Source organism: Epinephelus fuscoguttatus, linkage group LG11 (assembly GCF_011397635.1).
Source record: "Epinephelus fuscoguttatus linkage group LG11, E.fuscoguttatus.final_Chr_v1".
Taxonomy (NCBI): Eukaryota; Metazoa; Chordata; class Actinopteri; order Perciformes; family Serranidae; genus Epinephelus; species Epinephelus fuscoguttatus.
The window spans coordinates 33,242,848-33,269,376 of NC_064762.1; the positions used below are offsets into that span (position 1 = coordinate 33,242,848).

The following is a 26,529-nucleotide window of genomic DNA, read 5'->3' on the forward strand; positions in this document are numbered from 1 at the left end:
CCCACAGACAACATGCTGGGGTGGGAGGGGTGGGGAGGCAGGGAGGGCGAGGCACAGCTGAGTGAGGGTGGAGGGAGGCGAGGAATGGGGCAAAATGGAACTGACAGCGTCCAGGCTTATGGGCCATGAGGATGGGGGAAGCCACAGGAGGGATGGCAGGCGGTTTGAGGGTGGGGGGGTTGGATGGGGGTAGAAGTTGCCCAAAACCGCAAAAGCTACTGTAGTTACTGTTTGATCCAAGACGTTCTATTTGTGTCTGAAGGTTTACATCACCAGTGTTGCAGGGTAGCTACGTGAACAGCTGACTCAACTTAGATTTCAGGTGTTGAAGATGCGTTCAAACGGATAAAGAGATATAATAAACACTAGCGACACAGAGTCTCCTTTGGTAATTTGAGGCAACAACTAGCCCAAGCTAAACCTACAGCAGGTCCCATGGGTGGGCATTAACAGTCTGTACTGGGAGAGGCGAGCTGACTGCGTTCACTATAACAGGGAGCTAACCAATCGGTCGGAGAGGTGGGATGAGGTGAGAGGCCTGCACCCAGAGGCCGGGATGTTTGTTGACGGATGGGATAGAGGGAGGAGTTCTTTCAATGGGGAACAATGTGATCGCTTTTTAAATATCTGGTAACTTCACGTCTAGCTTCTACAATCGCACGGCAAGGAAACAATCATCATCTGCATTTGGATTTGTCCATACAAAGCTGATGTTGGGCTGACATTAACTCTGTAGTCACATCTATAAAATGGCAGATTTGCCCTGATTTGAACCAACAGTTAGTACAAACACTAGTGTGCAATTAATACAAGATTAGTAGTTTAAACCATCCATACCAAACTCTTAGTCCTGTCTTAAAGATCGTCTTTTACATGACATTATTTACAGTCAACCGCACGTGAGGCTGTATGTTAAGTGTCTATGTATTTACTGACCTCTCTGTCAAACTGTGAGAGAGGAGCATCACCACAGTCCATGCCTCCTCCAGAGGACAGGGAGCTCTCAGACGGAGAGGTCATGGTCTGCCGTTTCGATCCGTAGCTCCCTCCTGACAGCTCTCTGCGGAGAGCGCTGCCGTTCTGGGAGGATGAGCCTGGAAAAAAGAGAAGGACGTCAGAGAGAAGCACCGAACATAATGGTTCCTGCTGCAGGGATGGAGTCTGATACAGTGGCTCTGAGAGGATTGCTGTTACTCACGTATGCCCAGTCCGCTGCTGGCGCTCATGGAACGGCCCGGCTCGCCCCGGTTCTTGGTGATGGAGGGGATGCTGACTGAACCGCTGAAGCCCGCACGGCTCTCCTGAACACGGACGTTCTGGTTTAAACACACACAGAGCAAACACACACACAGAGTGCAGTGCAGGGGACAGGAGTGAGGAGGGTGCAGTGATACACACTACATGCTCACACAGCTTAATACATACGTGGCCCTCGTGTGATTGGCCACTGAGATTCATGCAGATAGACAAGCATGCTTGGCCTCTATAAACACACAGGTGGTCAGGAGGAGTGAGATGGGTCAACTTTAGAGGGCGGGGGAACATGAGGGTGAAGACGTTCGTTACATTATTCAATTAATCCTACAGGTTAGTTTATAAAACAGGAAATAAGCTGGAAACTGTGCATCTCTGTCTGCTCTTATCCCAGTGTTGGCATGCTACAGTAGATAGTGGAGGATAGAGGATGAAGGGGGGGTGCTGGTTCTGTAGAAGCAGGTCTGCAAACACACAAAGCTCACATGGTCTATATGTGTCTGTTTCAATATGTACATGTATGTGTCGTTTGCCTCTATGTGTATACTTGTTCTTATTTCCTGTGTGGTTTTAACTTGTGTTTGTGTGTTTTCTACAGAACGCACCAGTCTGCTAACACAAGTCTTTAAAGGTGTGTATACGTGTATCTACCATGGGCAGGTCTTTAAGGATCTGGATCCCGTCTCCTGGTCCCATGTGAGCCACGTGGTTGAAGTTAGTGGGGTTAGAGATCAGCTTGTTCCTCATCTCTGGATCTCGCAGCATCTCTCTGGAAACAAACACACACACACACACACACACACACACACACACACACAACAGATGAGCGAAGGCACAGAAAGGTTCAGAGTAACAAAGAGACTGGAACAGACTGAGTGCAGCAGTGCAGAGCGTCCGGCTGAGTGAAACTAAAATGTGGCTTTAGTTGCCCACTCATCTAGTGCTCTCCTCCATTAACCATGAATTGTACCTTCAGGGCAACAGGCACAATGTTGCTGTAAATTGCTTTCCATTTGGTTTTTCGACTGCTGACAAACATCTACATCATGTAATATTGGTTTTGGCTCCCCCGCATGCTCTTTAATGAGAATGCAGTTGTGCAAGCAAGTGTATTTGGTGATTTTAGTGTTGATTCTACATTGTTGAAAATGATTAGCTCCTACTCCCAACATATGCATGATGAGTATGCATTTTTTTTTAAATTTTTTTAAGAAAAGAGCACTTGAAAGGTGTGGTGCCAGTACTGTTGCTAATTGCTCCAGGAGAAATACCATTTAAAAAGTTATGAAATTCCACATGAAAACATGGACAGGGAGGAAAGTCAAGATAAAAAAAATGTAGAACACAGAGGATGCACAAGAAGCCGAGATGTAACCTGGCAACAGAATTGCTAAAATATAGACAATCGTCAAGAAAACCTGTGAAAAATATTTAGTAAAACTGCTATAATCTCAGGTGGTAGACAGCAAGTATGATCCTCTGCGCAGTGGAGAGGTGCTGCCTCGTGCTGCAGGTTACCTACCTCCTCTGCTGCAGTCGCTCTTCCTCGGGCACCCTGAAGGAGAAGCGCCTCTTGTTGTTCATGCTGCGAACCATCTGCTTCCTACTGTTGTCTGACGTCTCTGGGACGACCAGCTCGTCACCCTCTGGAAGATCATAGCAAAGCCACAGGCATGTTTGCATGATAGACTACAAAGTGTTGCAAAATTTACTTTGGTGGTTGAGAATGGCATGTCAAACTTTCTACTGTTACTCAAGTTGTTTGTGTTCTACAAAATGTCCAAAGAGCAGTGAAGAGGTTACTCAGTGACAAAAGATCTGCAGTGATTACTGCAGTGATATATCCTGCTGGAGCTAACTGTGGAAACTCTGATAGACAGCAACAGCCAGATATAACCCTTTACTTTACTGCACTGCAGTAGAATAAAGCTTATATTGTGTCATTCTGGACATTTTGGTAGTTTTTAAGCCATGTGATACTTCACACAATCAATTTAGGAGTTCTTACCGGCCATCTTGTTTCTAAAGTAGATAAGCCGGACTGTTTCCAGTCCCAGCAGGTTCAGAGAGCCATCAACGTTCAGAGGTCGCACCTGAAGGGAGCAGAGAAATCTATTATTATTTCATTTTCTGAAAGGATTTCTGATCAGTCATCATGTGTTTTATTCTAGAAGATTTACTCTTAAAAAACATCAAAATCTGGAATTTATTAATCTATTAATACAGCAGGGAAATCAGAGGAAGAAGTCAGGTTACTATGGTGACAGGGGCAAACAGGATTTATTTATCTATTCCACCAGGTGGAGCCAGAGATGCCTCCAGCTGACCAGTGTCTACTTGACACTCTACTGCTGCTGAAGCTTCGGTCATATTCACTCCACAGCACTGACCTTCTTGAGAGGGATGGTCTGGATCCACTCCATGGTGTTGACATCAAACACATCGACAGCATTCTCACTGTACACCGACAGGTAGGGGGCGTTGTAGCCTGGGCAAAAGAAAACTGTGTTTCTAAACTTGCCTCCTCATTTCAACACCAATATAAATTCACATTAAATCCTGCACTCACAGGCAGAGTTGGGAACAGCTGGCCACATCAGCTCCTGCTGACGTGACCTGCGGCCCTGGGAGTCCACATATACTCCGATGGCGCTGAAGCACAGCAGCAGCTCCTTGCTAGAAATCTCCACGGCGCAGAGGGCGTCCAGGCCCTGCTGGGGGATGAAGGCCAGGGTGTGGTCCTCGTGGTGGAGCAGGCTGACTGGGGACATGTCGCCATGGACACTGTGGGGGTTACCCCAAAGTTAGATTTATTATGTTAACATTATTTAATCAAAAAAGTAATGACATTTACACAGTATTGATAATTTCAGCAGGGAATAAATTGTAATAAATAAACAAATGACAGCAATTTCAGAGATATACAGCACAAACAGACATAACAAGCCATTACAGGAACATCTCCACTGTATTTAGATCAGTCAGTTAACAGGTGGAGTACCTGTAGCGGGTGAAGCCAGACTGATACCCAACATAAAGACGCTCGCTGAGCAGACCCATCCACTGAACGGGCCCCGGGGCCTGTAGCTCTCGCAGCCGACGGTGACGTGCTTTACTCTTATTCACCTGGAGGGGGCAAATAATATGAATGAGATTAAAGGAACAAAATAACACAGCACTGAAGTGAGCTTGAAATAAATAATTATATGGAGGGCTGGTCGACTGTCTAATAAACAGTGTTTTCTGACCTCGTAACATATGATTTGTCTCTTCATGGCCACGCAGAGGCAGGTGAGCGAGCCGTTGCGGACGGGGCCGGAGACAATGGTCTGACAGCCCTTTGTCTCAGCAAGCTTGTAGGACTCGGTCTCGCGGCCGTCCAAGGCCTGTGTGGGGAAGAGACGGACATGACGGTTCCTGCCGGAGATGACCGCCAGCAGCTGCTCCTGGGGAATCAGGTCGATGTGGTGCACCTTCTTGTTGTCCCCCACCCGGATTATTTCTGAGGATGGAGGGAGAAGACGGGAGTAAGGAGGGGCGGGAAAGCAAGTGGCGAAAGTAAGTGAGAAATAGAAACAGGTTTTGGGAGTGACATAAAACAGGTCATCGAACCAAGTGAACAAGAACACATAACACATTCTTAAAAAGTGAATCCTACCATCTTTGGTGACATGGATGACAAAAAGGCCTTCCTCGTTGCCCAGGGCGACACGCTCATGATCTGAGGGCAAAGCAAATGAAGCAAGACGGCCATTTGAATGCCAGTAACAGGACAGAAAAGGACATTCTGTGCAGAGGATGTTCCAGTCTAATAGTTTCTATTATCATAACATGATAAAAAAAAATTATGCTGCCGATCTGATCTAATTAGCTTTCTGTGAAAATAGCTTGACCTGGAACAACTACGCTCGGCTGCAGATGCACAGAGAAGGAACTATCTCTTGTTGAGACAATGACTGCATAGAGATCAGATGATAAAAGGAGAGTATGTACATCTGGGATCCTGATCAGCACTGACATATCTGAATTGCTTCCTATAATATCTCTTGTAGTACTCTGTGTTTTCTGAGTGTTGAAGGCCCACCTATGATAGCAGCAGACTGTGTCGTCTTGATGAGCGGCAGGGTGCTGTCATAAGCCTCCTTGGGAACGTAGACGAAGCGCTCCTTGAGCTTGTTCTTCTTGAGGATGCGGTGGAGCTCGTTAAGGAGGCCCACCCATTTGTTCCTCTCCTGATCACTGTCGGCCAGGATCAGAATGGAGGGCTTGTGATTGCTGGAGGGGGAGAGCTGGGACGCTGTCACCTGAGGAGAAAACAGGGACGGGTGACACATTAGATGTTGAATAGTATTTCAGAATTTAGGGGTGTTTAGATTGTTTTGAAACTTTTTGGTTGCAGAAAATCAAGGGAACTCACTCTGAATATACAGGGGATGTCTTTGCGGCTGGCGTGGATGACGTCAGAGGCCAGGACAGAACTGACTGAAAACTCTTCATCCCTGAATGACACGAATGTGATCAAAGATTAGACATGCAACTGGCATACGATTAATCACTTCATTCATATTTTTTGAATGCATATTTGCCAAATATTCTCTCATTTCAGCTTCTCATGAGATGATTTGCTGTTTTTCTTCATCATATTTCACAGTATTTTTACATCTTCCTTGTGCTGCTGTTTGATTGCAGTGCACAGTAAACTATTTCAGACTGATGACGCAGCTGAATATTAAGGATATTTAGATGAAACCTAAGCAAATACAGTATTTATAAATCACTCTGAAAAGCTTCTACACCTCTCTTACCTCATATCTATGACTTGGCTGACTACTACACTTGGTTGCGTGGCTTTCCCTTCTCCCAGTTCATAGAGGAACAGTTTGAAGTCACACACCACAGCCATCGCCCTCTGCCAACCCTTCTTCACCCCTGTTGGTTTGGGCACCTAGGACAGACACAAAGACATGTTTGAGTAGTTAAAATATCCTCTAGTCTGTAATAGGTGAAAAGTGGCTGATTCAGATTGAATTCCACACTTGGGGCATCTGTGCTCAAGTGTGAGCTGTTATGATTCTGTAAGAAACCTCAAATCCAAGTTTTCACCAAAAGCTTTAGTTCATGTTTACCTTTGTGTGGATTTGGGAAGAAAGTGGGGAGAGTAAAAGTTTATTTGGTTTCACATGAAGTAAACAACTCAGGAACAGGGGCTTGTCTCAAGGTCAGCAAACATCTGCATTGTTTTCGACTGACTATTCAATTCAACAATTCACTAACTGGGGCCAGAGACAACCAGGGCTTTTGTCAGTCTCACTCACCCTAACGTGCCCTTCATACGCAGTACCAATACCCCTCTGAGGGTCGATACCCAGCGGGCCCTTGGTCTGGTCCTGGGGCACGGGACACACAGCAGGAGCCTTGTCCGCACATGTTACATGGCAGGAGAAGTTACACACTGGACAAGGAGAGAGACGGAGACAAAAGGGAGATAAATGAGATGTTTGACTGGTCCAGTAGAGTATCAGATTTTAAAATTAAAAAGGCAGGCTAGCTTTGTAGTTTTGATGTTCAAGTTCCAGTCATTTAACATGAGAGTAATATGAGAATCACTGAAGTAAAAGATTTGATGGTTCATGTTGTCAGAACACAGTTCACAAGTTAAGATTTAATCTACTGTATTTTCCTGCACCATCCTCTTTCATCACCTTCCCTTATCCCTGTCCTTACCTTCACAGGTACAGCCTTGACGTATGAGCCCCACCATGAGGGAAGTGCACTGGTTACACTTAGTGGGCGTGCTGAATGACTTCACCACAAACTGATGTGCTTTTGGCTGCGGAGTGCATGAATGAGCAAGAAAGACACAGTCAGTGGTTATTAATATAACATGAAGTCTGTTGTGGCAAGGTCCAACGATGAAGTGTGATCCTTCAGAAAAGTGTCCTACCTTAGGAGAGGAGCGTCCAATACTACCGTACCCTCCCGAGCGCATGGTGGGGGTCTGGACTGTACGGGGAGGATGGTCTATCAACTGCATGACAGAACACACAAAAACATCAAACAGCGAGACAGTGAACCTTGGCTGTGCTTTTGCGAGATGCATGAGTGACATAAAACTTGGTTAAAAGTCATCTAGGCCAAAGATTCCCAAGAAGAAACTGTTAAGACAAAACACTCTGTGAGTTAAGTCAGAGTAAAGATGGAGGTGACGAAGTAAAAACTGGCGATATCTATTTTAGATTGATCACCATGGTGTACTAATTTTGTGATCAAAACTTAGTTCATCTGGCTTTAGGATAACATTATTACTTCTTATTTTGCGAGTCATATCTGCTCCCACCTTGGCTATACTAGCAACACCAGTCCCAATGAGGACACTGGCATTTACTTGCAGCACCATGTTAAACAGCAATCTAAGAACACACCAAGTTTAGTTAAATTGGAGCCTACTGCTGGTCTCAATGCTCTCATTCTCTTAGCTTCTCTGCTCACATTTCTCCATAGTTAAATTACTTGCAATTCACAAGGGCTGACCCATTTGACAAACTCAGTATTGTCAGTTGCTCTGAATAACACTCAACTGATCCTTCATTGAAAAAATGTCAATTGAATTAGCATGAGGACAAGTTGCATTTTTTTTCTTGTTCCTTGGCATGCCAGACATAGAGATGCCATGTTCAGAGAAAGGCTCCTGATGCCAGACTAGTCTGGTAATCTTAATTGCTCCTATGCAGATCTTCTAAATCAAAAAAATCCCAAGCAGGATTTCTAACTCATGATAGGGTGGGAAATTGCAGCTGACCAAAGTCCTCTTGTACTCGGACATCTACATCTATCTTGCTGGTAAGACACCAGTGTCTATAAAAAAAACATTCCCAGACTAAGGGACTGTCTAACCTCTATAGGTTCCATATCACTAGCCATGGAGGGTGACCGCGAGCGGGACTTGAGGTGGGATTTAGGGTCATCTTCCCGGGATGGAGTGTTGGAGGGGGTGAAGTTATCCATAGAGTCCACCTGAAGAGAGAGAGGTAGGGTGGAGGAGCAGGAGAGGACACAGGGACAAGAAAGAAGGGATATGTGAGAAAGGAGGGATAACAAGACAGAGATGGAAGTATAAAAGAAGATAATGAGGAAGGGAAGTGGAGAGCAGGATGAGAAACAAAGAGGTGATGAGGCAGATGGATGGAAGAAGATGACAAAGAAGGGAAGGAAACAGAGAGAAAGGAGTAGAGTGTTAGTTAAACAAAACAATCCAAAGAACAATATGCAGCACCCATGCTTAGAGAGAAGGAGCAAGTGCCAAAATGCACAATTGAAAAACAGCTTGTACACACATACTGTGATCAAGATATGTGGCCATATCCACTGGACTTTCAAAGCTGCAGAGGAAAACTGACCACAGCTTTATTGCACCCCATGTATTATAACACATGGGAGCACATCACACCAGAAGCATACACCATACACCATGCATGGCCATTCACAAAGCTACACTGAAGAATAAAGAGAAAAAACACACTGACACCAATGCACACAGGCAGCACACATAGCAATACCCCACTTAATTAAAATATGGAAAATCCAACACATTAATGCCTTGACAACACAACACAGATACCAAAAACATTTTTCAGAACCCCTGCCATGCAATCAGACAGCCACGGAAAACATACAAAAGAAAATGCACACACAAATTAAACACCACCGTGACAAGACAGCATATTTAGAAAGGCTCAATGAGATCACAGAGCGCAGTTATGGTGCTTACACGTCTGCCTTTGCTAGCTGGGCCAACGGATGGCGAGCGCTTCAGTGGCAGGAGAGGCAGAGAGTGGCAGAGACAGAGAGATGAGTGAATATCAGAAAGGCTGTCTAACAGAGCTGAAAACACATAGTTAAACAGACTGAGGGAGAAACATGAAAATGGTTATATCAGCCTGTATTACATTAGATCAGTGTAGTTCCCCGCCTTTGTTCTTTATTAACACTATTAACAATACTAGGGATGCACCGAAATGAAAATTTGTGGCCGAAGCCGAAGCCGAATAAAATTAAACGCTTGGCCAAATACCGAGTACCCAATACCAAATACCGTTGTTTAGTTTTTCATTAGTTTCTGCAGATGAACCCCCTCCAGATTAGTGTTGTCACGGTACCAAAATTGGGACCCACGGTACGATACCAGTGAAAATGTCATGGTTCTGAGTAGTATCACGATACCACAGCGAAAATGAGGCAGATGTGCCTTTTATCATTTATAAAAAGATAACTTTTTGTCATTTATAAAAAGATCACTTTTCTGTAATACATCAATGATATTTCAATGGAATAAATTACTTATTGACTTATTCATACTTCAAAAACAGAATCAATAAGTGATTAACATAGGGGGGATTGAAATAAAATAAAAAAATAAAATAAAAATCAACCAGCCACCCTCCTCCCCTGACAAGTAAAGAACAGTCCCTCCATAAGTAAAGAACAGTCCCTAAAGTGCGGTGAGGTTTGTGGACCGTTAACTGCCACAAAGAGAGAAATGTGAGCGGCTCGTTTCTCCTCTGACACGTCACATACCTGTGTGCCGCCACAGCTTGGCTGTCCAGGTACTTCTGGGCAGTCATGACGCCAAGAAGAGGACATTATTGGAGCCAGACTTCTCCGTCATAGTGCCACGAAGCACTATGGCCGCCGTATTTGACAGGAATACATTCCTGTCTGTGTCTGTGACCCCTGATGCGAGTACGGTGATGGAAGGAGTAAAATATCGCCACACTGCCGAAATTTTACTAGTACTAGTACTTAGTCCGTCACCGCACGCTGTTTGATTGCGTTATCAAAACACGCCGCTATTATTCGGCCTTGCTTTTCACTTATTCCACCGAATACTGAATGTGTGTTTTTTTGCAATGTTCGGCTGAATATATTTGGTTACCGAATATTCGGTGCATCCCTAAACAATACATACATGGATATTGTTTCGTATTTTCTATACTGTATAACTTACGTACAGCCATTCATCCTCTTTTAGCTAAAGTTAACTATTTAGTGTCTTTATCCACTTATGGCTAACTCTGTGAGCCGTTTATTCATTTCTATAATCTATTTCAAAACTGTTTATCCATTTCTTTCAATTTATCTATGTTTACTGTTGATTATTCATCACTTTTAGCTAATTATATTGACTGTTTATCTGTTACCTCTGGCTATATGAGCTGTTAATTTCTTTAACCTAACTATAGCCTACTGAGTGTTTATCAATTGCTTTTAGCTAACTTTACAAAATAGTTTCCATTACTTTTAGCTAATATATCAACAGTTTATCCATTACTTTTAGCTAGCTATATCAAAAATTTATCCATTACCTTTAGCTAACTATATCAACAGTTTATCCATTACTTTTAGCTAGCTATATCAACAGTTTATCCATTACTTTTAGCTAATATATCAACAGTTTATCTATTACTTTTAGCTAGCTATATCAACAGTTTATCCATTACTTTTCGCTAGCCATATCATCAGTTTATCCATCACTTTTAGCTAACTATATCAACAGTTTATCCATTACTTTTAGCTAACTGTTTTAACTTCTCTGCTAGCTTGCTTACTAGCTTTCATGTACTCACAACTGCAACACACAGGATTCATATACTTCAGCTGATTATGGTTGATGAGCAGTTTCCTTGTTACTTTAAATTTACTGAAGAGCACACTAATTTGTAATCATATTTGGCCACTTATTTCTCTCTGTAACACAAATATGTGGATGTAATTCTATAATTAAATCACACTTTCTACAGTTTAATATGCTTAGTTCAGTTGAGTTAATTAGTTGAGCTTTCCACATGCTCCCTGGCAACTGCACAAGCACCACCTGGGGTACAAGTATTAGACTAGTGTCCACAAGGGTGAAATTGAGGACGGAGGCTGGAGAAGGAGGATGGGTGCAAATGGAAAAAATACAAATGATGATGGGAAGGTAGCCGGGAAAGTCAGTATGGAGCACAGAGACAACTCAAGTTCTCTTTCTGGCTAAAAAACAACAACTGATAAAAGATGAGGGGGTAAATGAAGGATTTAAAAATATTTACTGAGCAATATGTTGTTCTCTTTAATCCAACTTCTAGCGCCAAAAAGCCAAGGTAGAGCCATTCAAATAGTCCACTAGCCTACAAGGACTAGCAAGCAACTGAATACAAGGGCAGCACTGCAAAAATATCTATCTTAACAACTGTATGCACTAGAAGTGAATGAATTCATCTGCATTAGAGGCAAATGAATTCATCTCATTCCATGTATTTTTCCATTTGCATTAAGATCAATAGGATTTAGACTTTCTTCTTTTTTTTTTTTTTTTTAAATGACAGGACTGACATTTTTTTTGCAGTGGCTCTGCTCTTCTTCACAGTTACACTTATGCACAGGCACACACAATATGGATACACAAATCTACACTGTCTTTCTCAGCTAATATAATGCTCCGAGTCCTACAGCATACAGCTAATGTTACACACACACACACACACACACACACATGGACCTCTGCCTAACCAAGAGAAACTTACGTCTTCCCAAAACTCAATTAAAGAAGATGAAGATGAGGAATAAGAGTCCTGGTGTACCAGAGAATGAAGCAAGGAAATAAATAAAAAGATAAAACAAAAATAAAGATCTTGGAAAATTAATGTGCATAAAAAAACAACCTAAAAGCATGAAGAAAAAGCACAGATAGAATTTTATGAACTACAGATTTATGAATTTCAAGTTGTTTATGACCATATATTTCAAATCTTTAATTCCAGACAGATGCATGGTTGCTCACACCAGCTCTATTTAAATAAGCCCCTATAAGGATTTTTGTCTTGAATACTTACATCAAACTGGTCGAGCGCTGAGGTGGGGGCGTTGAGAAAAGCCAAGAAGGAATTCTGGGAATCCTGGTGCTTGACACCTACAGACACAGAACAAATAACACAATACTGGTTAAGTACGTGATATTAAAACATCAAAGGGTGACTTAAACAAAATGAGTCACAGGACTGTTTCTAAGAAGTGGGGGGTGTTCCTGTGACCTCAGTAACAATACATTTTCATGTACATAGCACATGACTTTATTTCACAAATATGGCTGCTGACGTAAAACCTCCTAATTTGTGACCATGGTTGTAGTTATCCCTCTTTTACAGTGATAATCGCAATGAAAAGTTTTAGTGTTCAGTGTTGATTGAACCTTTGGCACTTAATGTGTAGAAAGAAACTGAACATTTAACTGCATGAAAATGTATCACCCCATATGGTTTTGAAAGAAAGAGAACTTCAAATACAAATTTGCAAAGACCACTGTGAGTGAAATTAATTAATAACAAAAGCAAAAGTGCCCTTTTGTCTGCATCAGTTTAAGACATTTCAGTGACTGACAAGACAGCAGAGAGGTCTTTTAATATATTCTCAGTCATACCCCTTCGTAGCCGCAGCTCCTCTGTCTCTTTCTTCAGTCTGTCAATCTCAGCCAGCAACTCCTGGTTTTTACTTTCCACTTCCTGCAGTTTGCTGGTGGATAGGAGACAATAATGCATCACATATTATCCAGAGGTTTGTAAAGAATTTTTGTCAGAAATCTTGAAAAAAAAAAACAAAAAACAACAACAACAACAACAACAACAACAACAAAAAAACAGTGAAAAGTTAACTGTCACTTTTGACATGAAGTATCCATACCATTCTGTGGACATGTTGTTGGCCTTGACCTTGTTCAGTTCATCCTGGATGCCCTGCTTGGCTCTGATCTCAGCGTCCAGGGCTGACTGCAGTTCGAGACGGGCCGACATGTCCAGCTTGGCGAAGCGCCGCATCTTCCATGGCATATCCTGAAACAGAGAGGAAAAAAAGATGGTAAATGGAAAACAAGAGAAGTGAACTATCAGGCAACCTGTGATAATGCTGTTCTCTTACCACTATTACTATACTTTGGAGGTGTTTGTCATTAAAAAAGAATGCCAAACAAGAGTTCAGCTTACTTAACATTCATCATGATATTAGAAAAATAAATAAATGCATGCATGTCAAATACACTGATTTCACAGTTTTAAGTTACAGACAGCAACTCAATAACACACAGAAATTTCATTTGACTGAACAGCATTTACAGGTGTTTAAAACAGTGTTTGTATGTGTGTGTATTTTACCGTCGCTCTTGCTCCTAGGCTGGTGTTTCTCAGTCCCTCCAGCTCTTCTGTCATCTTAGTGGCCAGAGCCTGCAGGTAGCCCCGAGCATCCTTCTCGTCACTCACCCTGCAACAAACACAAACACATATTTGCATTACTGTACACACAAACATGTTTAAAAGAAATACAAGTAAGTACTAAATGTCTACAACTGGACCAAGTAACTGTTCTGACAGTTGGAAAAATAAGTAACTTCAGCAGAATCCCATCACTTACAACTTGTGTATTTCAACCTTTCTATAAACATTCTATGGCAGAGAAATAAAAAACAAACACACACACATCACGTAAACACTGCCTTTTAGGAAAACATGACACCAATTGTTTGCTCTTTAGGTGCTGTGACCTCAAAGCGGTCTTATCATCAATTCCACGTCATTAACTTCACACACACACACACACACACACACACACACACACACACACACAAACACAAACAGATATGGACACATGTTCAGGCTGCAGGCAGCTCTGGACACATCACTAATCCCCAACACTGAGGTGGAATTAACACTGAGTATTAAGAGCATAAACTCAAGATGACCCCAACTCGAATATACACTATCACATGCACACAAAGGGAAGTTGTACATAATTTTCACAATCAAATCTCAGAACGACAACAATAACAACCAAAGGTCTTAATAAAAAAGACTACATATTAATATTTCACCCTCTGAGGGATCCTGTTTCCTGGTTTATCCACTGCAGTAGCACAGTATCTCCACCAGAGGGCAACATTAATCACTACATTCTTCCAAATTGCATTCCAGACTCAACATTTGTACGTTCATGCTTGGAATGTGAGCGTGTGCATTGGTGAATGTGTGTTCCTGTGTCTGGATGGATGTATCCTGTGTGTGTGTGTGTGTGTGTGTGTGTGGTATGTGTGCTATGTGTGGACTGCAGGCTTGTCCAACAGAGGGAAGCCGAGCAGCTGGCGAGGTGTCAGCTGCACTGGGAAGTGATCTGAGAGGAAGGGAGGGTCAAGTAGCTCTAAGATCTTCAGAGGCATGTGAGAAATGCTGCAGTTATACTGTATGGAGAAACTCAATATAGTACTACAACATGGGAGTGTGTGTATGTGTGTGTGTGTGTGTGTGTGTGTGTGTGTGAGAGAGAGGGACTGAATATAGCCGTCTCTCACGTTATGCTATAGCATCAATGGGGAAAGTATATGCCTCAGCAAGTATTCAGGAGATATGAGAAAGTTCCTGTGTGCATGTCTCACCATTGGATGATTTCCGTGATCTGCGCCTCCCAGTGAGCTACACTCTCCTTTTTGTCAGCCAGCTCCCTCATCTCATCCTCCAGCTGCCTGTTGGAGCTGCTCACCTTCTCAAACATGCTGGTCAGCTGAGGGAATAAGTGCATACACACAAGCAAAGAAAACAGCTCATATTAAACATTATACTAAAAAGCGCTGAGTCGTAAAGCTGTCATTAGGAAGTAGTACCTGGTAAATAGATTCATGTATAGACGCCATGACATCACATTAGAAAGCTGTACTACTGTGTAATGAGTCTAACAGGTTATGTTGCTGTGTAAATACTAGTAAAGGTGCTCATGGGAGTGTGTGTGCAAAGGTGCTCAGCGATGAACATGACGACTGCTAAAATATGGAAAAGGAATCATTGTGTTGTTGAAGGTTATGACAGTTTTTATGATTCAACTCCCAGACACTCAACCACATATTCGACTCAAGTGCTAACAAGGAGGTGTGTGGACACACACGTGCACCTACACAGAAACAAGGAGGGTGATTAATCTCTAAAGTTTCCCTGGATCGTTTAATATGAGAGGTGTGTGAAGACATAGCCATGGTGACATCATTACAAGTCTCAAACTGCCCTATCGTTTGCTTGAATACCCACTTTGCGGGCACATTTTTTTGGTGTACTGCAACTGTCAAGACTGTGATGTAATGTGCAAGCTAAGACAGTGATTTCATATTGTTTTGCAATTGCTGTCCAATCCTGGAGCTGGTTGCCAACGAATGTTTGGAATATCTGTGAGGAGAGTCAGGGTCCTAAAATAATAGTACTGGAAAAGGCAGAGAGTCGCTGAAATAAACATAAACACGGGATGAAATAAATACTGGCTTTTTCAGCAAGTGCTGTAACTCTTTAGGTAAGAGCTCTCTAAATGACACATGCTTCGTTCTGTAATGGGCTCTCAGTGACTGTGTCAGTGTAACAGCAGTGTGGGGTTGCTAACAGGAACACACACAACACGCCACATCGCTATCACAGTGTTCACTGTAGTTTGAGATATATAAAATCGTTGAAGGGGGATTTGAGTGAACAATAGAAACATCTCTAGCACAATAAGTTAAGAATTGAACTGTTAGCTTTTGACAAGTTTGACTAAATGTGGATCATGTTTAAAAATGATAACCCCATGTGCAGATGTGATGTACAATGGAGATGACCATCAAACACAAGGAAATCATAGTAAATCACGAATGTAGCTATTAAGCTAACCTACTGTGTCAGCTATATGAGGGCAACAAAAAAAGATGAATATATATAATACAATGGGCCTCATGCAAGAACGTCTTTGTATGAAAAAAGCCACAGGTCTGTCATGTGAGCTGGAATTTAAATACATAACTGCCAGGGCGACCTCTAGCTCACTTGGGAGAGTGTCATACAGGCTGAGAGTTCTGCAGCAGCCCGGATTCAACTCCAACCTGGGGAACATGATTTTTTACAAACATTTTACTGTCAAGTTTGTGGAGTTAAGATGGTTTGCTGAATCCGATTTGGAAGATGCGTACAAACTTAAAAACAAAAAGTAACAGAGACTTCTGACAAGAAAATGAAAAAATCTTGTAAGAGGCACTAAATCTGAAGCTCCGTTTAATTTCTACACACACAGCAGAGCTTCTCTTTCTGCATTATTACTCCACAGTCATTCAGGGCTGTACCAATTTTTTTTCCATTCAAAACTTCTATTGAGGTTTTCCAATTGATTGAAATGTCTGTCATCATATTTTATGACACTGACACCCTAAAAAAATAAATCCTCAAACAAGTTAGTTGCAGTTAGACCGCCCTGTTAATACAGGTGCAGGTCCTCTTTGTGTGCAGCAAGCAGGAGAGCCAACAGTTTTTGACTGCAGTAAAAATTTAGATTTTGAAATGCCTGACACCAACAAATATAAAGTAAAGCAGAACATTTCTGATAAAAAGATGTTGTGAATTTTGGGAAATGGTACAATTTATCACTCCTCAATAAAGTTTGACTTTTAGACTTTACAACACTCTGGATTTAATGAACATGTTTAGACCACACGGGTCGGAAACAATCCTACGCAGCCACCACTGGAATCTGCTTGTACAAACAGAGGAATACTAATATAAGTGTAGCCCAATCTTTACCTGCAACCATGCAGAAATAGTGGGTTTAAACAGAATGAACAGATATGCAAAAAGAAAAGGCATTCAGATGTTGCTTTAGAATTCGAATATCAACATTATGTCTGAAGCTTTGAACTATTTGGTAAGGCCCTACATTCATAACCAATTTGAGAGAGTCAGGAGTGAAAATTAAACTTCAGAGGTTTGCCCACTCACTCTCCTCTACTGGAAACACTCACAGAAAGACTTATTTTAATTGAAGATGGAGCGACTTGATTTAGCCACTAAGCAAACAGAGTTGAAATTCAGTGCCTCCTTTGAAAGATAAGACTGGTCAAACAATAATATTTCCACACACTCCAAATGTATTGGAGAACTGTTTTGTGCAAAGAAGCAAATCATACAGACAAATCTAATCTGTCCTGAGTGCTTCAGCTTTTATAAATATAATTTTTCACAATGTGAAATAACAGAATAATACATTAAATAACTGGAGTGACATGTGCTATCATTCCAGTGGCACCCACATCCACATTGTCTCTATTTCATCAAGATATTTTCCATCTTATCAGCTGCAGACTTTAAAAACAACACTCGGACATTTTATTCTATACGTCAAAATGCCTCCCACTTCTAAGACACAGTTTAAATTGGGGGCCTTTTTGAACTTCCAAGAGCTATTTCCAAAGTCAATAGAGCGCGATCCAGAGAGTCATTCCATCCGACTGTGCAGGAGGCTACAGGGTGTTTTTATGGGGGGATATTGAACAGTGATTTCTTTGGCATAGCTTGGAGAGAGGGGGTGGAGGGAGGAATGTGATGAAAGGGTTTGGGCTGGCCATGTGGGGTTACCTGGGGTTAGGGAATTGTGGTTTTATTTGCGTGTGTATGGATGTGTGTTTAAGAGAGATAAACAGAACACTAAAAAGCTGAGAAGGCAAGACAGAAAAACACAAATATTGAGAGAGAACAAGAGAAACCAAACTTGTTTTAAACATGTGTGTGTCTTTGTTTCATTTCGCATAAATGCAAAAAAAGAAGAAAAAATCTTACCTTGTCCAGTTCACTGGACAGTTTCTTATTTTCTTCAGTGAGCAGGATTCTCTCCCTCTCGTATTTCTGCTTGTACTCTGTTTCAAACTCTTCCCGCTCGCTTTGGCTGGAGAAAACACACACACACACACACACACACACACACACACACACACACACACACACACACACACACACACACACACAGATTGTTAAACTTGTGACACTGTATAAACTTACATTTATTCCCTAACCATAATTCACAGCTGCAAATCCAATCTTGACTCTTTACTTTGTCATTTTAACATGAACGCTAACTTGGTCTTTCAAAAATGGGACTTTATTTAGAGATTCTGGTTTTGTGGAAGGATTTTTCTGCCTTCTAGCCTCCTAAAGCGAAATACTGGTCTTTCAACAGCTACTCTACATTAAACTTACAAACCAGGTACTCTAACGCAGTGGTTTTATAACAACAGAAGTATAAAAATACAATCAAATGTTCATCAATCTCTCAGTCAGCCTCCATAAGAATGCCTCATCCATCCTCCTACTTTCATCTGTGTGTGGGCCCTTCATCTCCACACATTTCCTCAAAACCTAAATCAAAGTCCTGGTACTAAAACCAGGCACACATTATTCTGCCCAAACACATTAATGCAGTTAGAAACTGATACAGCGGTGTGTTTAAAAATGAATTAGAAAGCAGAGAGAATAATATGTCAGGAACACCAGGCAGGAAAGTTAGTCTACAGGGTACAAAAACAAAGCTGTAAAGCTTTTCCCTCAAAAACAAGTTTTTATTAAAATTTGATTAAACCAGCGGTTCTCAGTGTGGGATCAGGTGCCCCCGAGTACCCACCAGGGGGTCTGCAGCGGAAAAATAAGTTTAATTTCTTGGTATTTAATATCTGAACTGGCACATTTTGACATAATATTTTTTTAAAACTAATTCAACTATTTCACTTTCAATTCACAGCAACTAAGTCCGTGTTATTCCAGTTCAGATATACACCCTAAATTAAGTGCACGTAAATGAGTAAATAATTTATCATCTCGCCAGCACTGTTACTGCCTTGCTGGAATATTTGCCTTCAGCTTCAATTTTATGGCTCAGGAATGTGACCAACTGTAGGAAACATCAACAACTCTCATTCAAGCCTTAAAAGGCAAGTATTTTAAAATGAATGGCAATAACATCACCTATGTAAGCAATCATTTCATAGGGGTAAGCAAACAAGTGCTCATCTTTGGAAATGAACTCGTGATCTTCATGAATCTCCTGTGAAATGGGGGTCAATACAGAGAGATGAAAGTACTCGAGAACCCCTGGAGGAGGTTACCTGCATAAGGTGTTATTCTCTGGTTGGGTTAGGGGCAACATAACTATTAAAGGAGCTCTATACATCATTCAGAATATGAATATAGCAGCAACAGTGATTTGCTGTGTCTGTGTGTGTGTGTGTGTGTGTGTGTGTGCTGTAATCTGCACTCTGTATGCTGTTGTGGTAGATGGTCCGGCTATGTGTGAATGATGCTTATGTGGACTTGTTAACACCGTTAGCTCTGTCTGCACTGTTGCTGTTGCTAGTGATGTTCATGCTGTTAGCACTGTAGCTACTAGCTGCCAGTTAGAAAACAGTGTGCAGACAACTTCTGATTCATGAATAAGCTCTGAATATATTATAGAGCTCCTTTAAATTCTAAAAAACTAAGAAATGATAAATTAACTATTCAAAAGAAAGAGCACTTCACAGTTTCTACACATCTTTACCAAACAGGGACTTGAACTATTTTTAACATAACTGTATTTACCTCATGCAATCATCACTGGAAAAGACAATGAGAAAAACAGGATTTTAGACTCAGTTCAATCAGATGAAAAAACTGATAAGATAAACTGGTAGAGTACCTCTCACGGCGAGTCTTGTCCAGCTTGTCTTTGAGCATCAGTATCTCTTTCTGTAGGGCAAGATGTTGGCTCTCAGCATCCCGCAGCTCCTTGCGCAGAGCCTTCAGCTCGGTGCTGTGCTGGGCTTCTCTTCGCGCCAGCTCCTCCTCATACAGGAGCGTTTTCTTCTCCAGGTCTCCCCGCAGGCGTCCCACCTCTTGGCTCTGGTCTGCTGAGCCCGGGGTGGCAGAGGAGCCGGCCTGCTTCATCTGCATGGTGGGAATATGGAGAGAAGTGAGGTTGGGGTAAAGATGTGTAGAAAGAGGAGTGTGAAAAAGACCAATAAGACTCTTTGTGTCAGTACAGAGTAAACACACATCTGTCCAAACACTTCAGGTGTGAACTATGAGTCTTAACTTTTAAGGATGTGCATACACTGTGGATGGACAGGTTAACGTTCAGTTCTGTTTGTTTGCACACTTACCTTAAGCCCTTCCAACTCCTCCTCCAGCTGTCGGCTGTACTGCTCATTACGCTCTCTCAGCTTCCTCTCTTTCTGAGCCTCTGCTGAATGCTCCTCCGCCTGCACTTCCATCTGACACACACAGAAACCCCAGTGACTGGATGCAAGCGTGGAACATACACCATGTTTCCCCTCATGCACCATTTCAGCCCACCAGGAGCAGAAGTAGGCATCTTTTTAAACCACACATAACAATTTCACCAATACAAAAAAAAAAACAAAACAGAACTGTCACAAAAATATACTTTGTGGCCTCATTCCATCAACCTACGGAAATTATTATGGGCAGCTTGACTCTAAAATGAAGAAAAAATTCACACATAATGTCTGCAATGTTTTTGCAAGTATGTAGAAACATAAATTGAAACACAGCCACTGCAAAACTGCTTCTAATCTACTGTATAAAAATTCATGGAACTCTAAAAATATTTCTACAAAGGTGATATCAGTACAAAACACAGACAGTAATATAAGTTTGAAATGTGCACCAACCAGTGAGTGGAGACAGAATAGGGTGTGCTAACAACCACAGGGAGACTACTCTACCTCCTTCTTGGCCCTCTCGGCCTTTCGCACCTCAAGGCGGAGAGCCTCAACCTTCTGAGTCTGGCTCTCCATCTCCTCCTCTTTGTCGCGCAACTGGCGAGCCAGGCGCTGCTTCACTGACCTGGGTGAGGGGTGGAGTCACAGGTTAGTAAGAGGAAACAATGGAACAAAGCTTCAGAAAGATCCATGTATTACCCTAAAGGCAGTGTTGTGCATGAACACACATTCATATTTTTGATAAATGCTGAAGTAAATGCATTAATTTGCAACTTGGTTGAACATGAGGGTTGTTCTCTCTTCCAACAGTTAGCACCCTGCAGGCCAAAATAAGACCAGTACAGCCAGTTCATATGGATAGTGTAAGGAGTTTTATAAACAAATCAGTACAGATTCCACAGAAAAAAATCTATTATCTTCATGTAAACTGTGCCCTCTGGATCTAAAAAACAGAAGCACGTACATCAGCCTCATCAACAACCCATTTGTTAACTGTGAACTGCGACTGTGAACTAGTTCATTATTACTGTGTGACCTGAACTTTGAGCTAGCTCCTGTTAAGTGTGAACATACACAACACTGACCGAAGGTTGTGACTGTGAAGAAGCAAGGAAGTGTAGGTGTGTTGGCATTGAGAAATGGTCTGGAACAGTGATCCTACCTGAGGTCTGTGAGTCTCTCGTTCAGCTCAGAAAACTCCTGCATGGCCAGTTTTCTCTGGCTGTGGGCTTCCTTCAGATCCTTCGACTGCGACTTAAGCTTCTCGTTGGCCTCCACAAGATCCTGGCAGGAAAAGGAGAGAGTATATAAACAATTAGATTCTCACAGTGACTTAAAAGGAAAATTCATCTCAAAATAAGCAAGTTTTTTTTTACTTTCTGGACACCAAAATCAAAGCTCAGCACTCTCTTTTATCTGTTTTTCCTTATTTGAACACTGATATCATTGTGTTTGTAGGCACGGCTATTAAACAGGGCTTTGTTCCACGTTGAATAAAAATATTTCGATTAAAAGAATATATGTACTTTAAAAAATCCTATGTAACAGAGACACCTATTCCTGTAACATCACACAAACACACTTTCATGGTGATATTTAGTGGAGCCTTAAGAGTTTATCCTCCAATGGGGGCAAAGCATCTAAATTAATAAACAGGAAATACTAGATCCATACACAAACAGAATTCCCGTACAACACTGGCTCTACCTTGTGCATGTCATCCCTCTCCTGGGTAAGGCTCTTCATCTGTTTCTCCAAAGTTTTCACATGTTTAGATGTGTCCTCCAGGTCCCTGCGGGCCAATGACACGTCCTCCAGCTGCTTCTCAAGCTGTCCCGAGTCTGACACACACACATGCATATCAACAAAGGTTTAAAAGTGTGGCTGGTAAATCAGTAAAACTAGCTGGTGAATTTTAACCCTTATAGTTGATGTATGAAAAGATTTGCCTTTTGTCCTGAGCACTACTGAGCTGAACTAAATAGACACAAACAAAAAAATTCTGACCAGCGATCTGCTTCTTGAGGATGTCGATCTCGCTCTTCAGACTCCTGATCTCCACCTCCTTGTTAGAACTGGGAAGGCCCTCGCCTGTTGGATGCTGCAGGGCCTGCACTGTCTGTGTTGACTCTGCAACAGGGCAGGTAACAGCTATCAGTTATGTTCCCTGTGTATGCTTTTCAAAACATCTGGCTTAGATGTGATAAGATGGTGTCATGCATTCAAGTAAGGCCACTGAACGGACAGTATATGTGGGCGTTTGTATGTTGGGGTAAATGTGTGCGTGCATGTGTTGGTAATCTGAACTATTCATGCATATCATTTAATAAATGTAAGCTGAATGCACTGTGTCTCCTCTTTCTCAGCCTCAACTTGCAAAGCCGAACTGTTTCACCAGCCTTACCTTGCAGTTTGCGGCTCAGCTCTACTTTCTCCTGCTCTAGGCGCCGGATCCTCCTCTCGTAGGCCTCTGTGGCCAGGCTGTCCTCCAGGCCACGCTGGACATCCAGATCCAACTGGTCCTGGCCTGCCTTACCAGGCTGCCCTGCCAGCTGTCGCAGGCAACCCCGGTCAGAGAGGGTACTGAAGAGAGAGGTAGTGAAGAGAAAGGTATGAGAGGCATGACAATAGTACCAGTAAAAATCAGTGATAAAAAGAGTGTGGAGAGGATAAAAAAAGTTGAATGATAAGGGAAGAAAAAGCAATTTATAGAGATGAAAAATGGGCATTGTGGTGTTAAAGAGTGTGAGAAAATTCAGTATGAAAGTTTGGTTAATGGAGAGAAAGAGGCCAGACAGAAATGACAGAGAAGCAGCAGGGAGACAGGAAACAGGAAAGAGAAGTGGACGACAGAGATAGAGATGAGATGAAAGATGAGAGGATGTTGAGTCATGGAAGAAAGGGGGAGAGAGAGGGTAGAGAAGGAATGACAGCAACATAAAGGAAGATGGGGAGCATGTGAGACAGAGAGAGACAGAGTTGGGGAAAGAGGAGAGAAAGAAAGAATGGAAAAGGCCATTATCACTGAGCCTTGAAGAGATAAGAAAGTAAGTGGCGGGTTTGCTGCTTTCTCACGGGTAGCCTTCAGTGTGAAGATATACAGCGAGTCATGAACATCACCTTATTAGGGAGGGAAGCTAATTCAATACTCCTATGCCTCTTTAGATGGATGGATGCTGTAAAAAGTGAGAGGGCTTGTCTGGCAAATCTGTCCATTTATAATGACTAATTACATCTGAAGCCTGATAATGACCGGGTGCCACTCTTTGTTCATCTGTCTTTATTAAAAAGGTGAAAATGGGTGACAATGATCTTTAAGAGGGCCTATTATGCTTTCACTTATTTTCTGTCATCTATACAGAATAATACAACAATGTCGGATGTTTATATTAAAAGGTGGCCAAAGTTTCAAATAATGAAGTAACATATGTAACGGAAATCTCTATGGGCAAAACCCTCTTGCTTCAGAACATCCTGAATACTCTGTTTCCTACATTATTTTCTACCTTTGACACAAGCTGACCTCAGCTTGAGACAGACTTCTTTATATGGTCATCTGCTCCAGGTGCGCTACTGCAAGTGTTCACATTATCTACAGTGCTACATGTAGCTACATGCTAACATCAGGGAAACATGTTATCTTAGTGCTTAGTGCTGTGATTTTACCCTTTTATGGATAATGTTTCTGCTTGAGTATGTCTAGATGTTTTTCTAAGCATTTATCTGTGATTTGTCATGGTAGGAAGTGCTGCTATTCTCCATTACAGTCATTTCCCCAGCTGCAATGACAATGCAGTGATATGGAAGTTCTGGAAATGCTGACCAGTCATAACAGATGGTGCTGTTTTTGGGAGGGGAGCTTACTACAACGGAGTGTTACAGATGGGGTGAATTCAGCACGGACTGGACAGTATGATGTAAGTAAGATGAGTGAGATGTTTTTTGAACATTAAAGCATGTAAACATGTACTAGGAGAAGCTCAAAATACAAGTATAAGCCTGAAAATGACCATCATAGGTCCTCTTTACTTTTTTCTGACTGGAAAAATACCCTTTGCTTCATTTCATCTCTCCATTTAAGATCCACAATCACAATCATAATAAAGTGTGAAGGAAAGCATTCCAAAAAAGACACAAAATGATCAAAACCCAAGTCTAAATTTAGACAGTGGTTAAAAATAAGGTTTTATATATAATCAAGTCATATATCTGTTTCCCGTAGCAGCACTTACCATTTACTGGTGTAGGTGAAGCCCACAAAGGGCAGGTGGTGGCCAGAGAAGGCAGTGTGAGAGGGAGGGGGCATCGTCTCCTGAAAAACGTTTAATGGCAAACACATGAGATTTTCACATCTAATTCAGGCAAAGATAAAACATATGAATACATTCATAGGCAGACAACAATGTGGGATTACATTTGTCTTAGTCAGTTGATCCCTAAAAAAAAAACCTTACCGAGTTCTTTAGGCAGTCATCATCAACATCAAAGTTGGAGGTATCTGTAGGACTGCTGACCTCTGGGATGTATGGGGCCTCACAGGTGAGAACGTTTTCCCAATCAATACCTGAACACATGAGAGGTCACACTTACAACACAGGATGATCCACAGTCCATTATTATGCACACAATACTGGCACAAGTCTATGAACTCTGGGTAGCTGAAATACTAATTATTGAACACGTATTCATGGATTAAACCCCTTTAGAGATACACTGTAAAGGTAAACAATGTATCTATGAAGTTTATAAAAATAATAGCATCTAAAAAAATAAGGTATTAATGAAGAAAAAACACATGAGCACAACATACAGAAGAAAAAAAGACAAAAAAGAAAACAACTGATGGAAGACACTGTGAGATCTGTGACATCAGACTGAGCTTGTACCAGTAAAAAAGGGGTGGTGCTTGAAATCCTCAATGCCGTTCTGGCCCAATCGGTGTTCTCGACTGCAAATGAGCCGGCGAATCAGATCCTTAGCATCCTCCGACACATCTGTTATCTGCTGTGGGAACTGGAACCGCTCCTGTGCAAAATGTAATGGTGTGCATTAGAGGCAACAGACAGCTAACAATGTTTTTTTAGACTTCACATCCTCTATACAGCGTGCCTTTATCCACGCATCATCACTGACATGTTCGCTGCTTCCACTTTGTATCTACTTTATGCTACAGATCCTGTCTTTCAAAACTGTTTCACGACAGCATGGTAATGTAGATGTGCAATTCACACATACAGAGAAGCAGCCTAAATTCAACTTCAAACTATATCGCTCACCTTGTGGTTCATGATCTTTCCATAGGTTTCCACCAGGGACTCTGCGTAGAAAGGAGTCTCGCCATACAGCATTTCATACATACAGACGCCCAGGGACCACCAGTCGCACTCAGGTCCGTACTTGCCTTTCCCATCCTCCATGGCCTGAAGGATTTCTGGGGAGATGTAGTCTGGAGTGCCCACCGCCACGGAGGATTGGACCTAGCAGAGGGACAAAAGAAAATATCAACAACTAGTCCAAAGAAAAACTATAAAAGTCACATATGAAACAAAACAATCTCACATAAAAAGCAGCAAAGATCTTAAGTATTCAAATTCAGCCTGCATGCTAATGAAAGTAATGACGATGATGAGTTGCAGGCTGAAGACTTGGAAACATGCAAGATGAATACCACCGCACCAGCAACAGCAAACAACTAAACAAAGAGCATATTCAGCATTCAGACCCCCACTAAAGGACGAATTCCCTTGTCTACACAGTTTTTGGAGCTCGGTTACACTTTTGAAGCAATTTTGAGAAGGCACTTTTGATGTCCTGAATTAAAAATCAAATCAGTTTCATAATGTAAACAAATGAGTTTTCAGAAATGACTGTCATGATTAGGTGCCAAAAGTTCTGCTGTGGAAGAGAAAAAGCAGATGTTTGAATTCTGATCCATCACACAGCACAGAGTTTTGAAATCCATCACATGTGGCATAATCTGTCTTTATTATTCAGGAAGTTGCTTTAACACAGATAAAGCACCAAAGAAATGCACTCTTATCATGATTCAAAGCTTCAATCTGGATATTTTAGTCCAAAGTGATGTTCCAAGAAGTGTCCAACAAGCCCTGAATTTATTTTTTCAAATGCTCATATAACCTCATTACTATATTAACACTGGAGGAAGAGACTCAGGCACTTCTTTGATTGTCTATTTCATCCTGTCA

At 41.8% G+C, this 26,529-nt stretch overlaps 1 protein-coding gene across 5 annotated transcripts in view; it reads right to left on the minus strand.

Moving 5' to 3' along the window:
• Positions 1-26,529, minus strand: part of cdc42bpab (CDC42 binding protein kinase alpha (DMPK-like) b) — a 93,922-nt gene that overhangs the window by 6,543 nt on the left and 60,850 nt on the right. For 2 of the 5 annotated variants that reach the window (XM_049589349.1, XM_049589351.1), the window contains exons 7-41: positions 25,600-25,800; positions 25,210-25,348; positions 24,778-24,887; positions 24,556-24,635; positions 22,728-22,906; positions 22,331-22,453; positions 22,031-22,164; positions 21,486-21,607; positions 20,828-20,948; positions 20,243-20,353; positions 19,780-20,027; positions 17,892-17,997; positions 14,708-14,832; positions 13,437-13,542; positions 12,970-13,118; positions 12,710-12,801; positions 12,126-12,202; positions 9,023-9,061; positions 8,149-8,268; positions 7,199-7,282; positions 6,979-7,084; positions 6,570-6,706; positions 6,060-6,199; positions 5,672-5,753; positions 5,339-5,558; positions 4,913-4,975; positions 4,503-4,756; positions 4,256-4,380; positions 3,824-4,038; positions 3,645-3,742; positions 3,263-3,347; positions 2,777-2,900; positions 1,906-2,023; positions 1,199-1,316; positions 937-1,094 (exon numbers count right to left, since the gene is read on the minus strand). In XM_049589349.1, the coding sequence (XP_049445306.1) occupies positions 937-1,094; positions 1,199-1,316; positions 1,906-2,023; positions 2,777-2,900; positions 3,263-3,347; positions 3,645-3,742; positions 3,824-4,038; positions 4,256-4,380; positions 4,503-4,756; positions 4,913-4,975; positions 5,339-5,558; positions 5,672-5,753; positions 6,060-6,199; positions 6,570-6,706; positions 6,979-7,084; positions 7,199-7,282; positions 8,149-8,268; positions 9,023-9,061; positions 12,126-12,202; positions 12,710-12,801; positions 12,970-13,118; positions 13,437-13,542; positions 14,708-14,832; positions 17,892-17,997; positions 19,780-20,027; positions 20,243-20,353; positions 20,828-20,948; positions 21,486-21,607; positions 22,031-22,164; positions 22,331-22,453; positions 22,728-22,906; positions 24,556-24,635; positions 24,778-24,887; positions 25,210-25,348; positions 25,600-25,800 (4,509 nt within the window). Of the gene's footprint in view, positions 1-936; positions 1,095-1,198; positions 1,317-1,905; positions 2,024-2,776; positions 2,901-3,262; positions 3,348-3,644; positions 3,743-3,823; positions 4,039-4,255; positions 4,381-4,502; positions 4,757-4,912; positions 4,976-5,338; positions 5,559-5,671; positions 5,754-6,059; positions 6,200-6,569; positions 6,707-6,978; positions 7,085-7,198; positions 7,283-8,148; positions 8,269-9,022; positions 9,062-11,816; positions 11,865-12,125; positions 12,203-12,709; positions 12,802-12,969; positions 13,119-13,436; positions 13,543-14,707; positions 14,833-17,891; positions 17,998-19,779; positions 20,028-20,242; positions 20,354-20,827; positions 20,949-21,485; positions 21,608-22,030; positions 22,165-22,330; positions 22,454-22,727; positions 22,907-24,555; positions 24,636-24,777; positions 24,888-25,209; positions 25,349-25,599; positions 25,801-26,529 lie in introns of all 5 variants that reach the window. The other 3 variants (XM_049589348.1, XM_049589347.1, XM_049589350.1) reach the window with 3 other exon arrangements.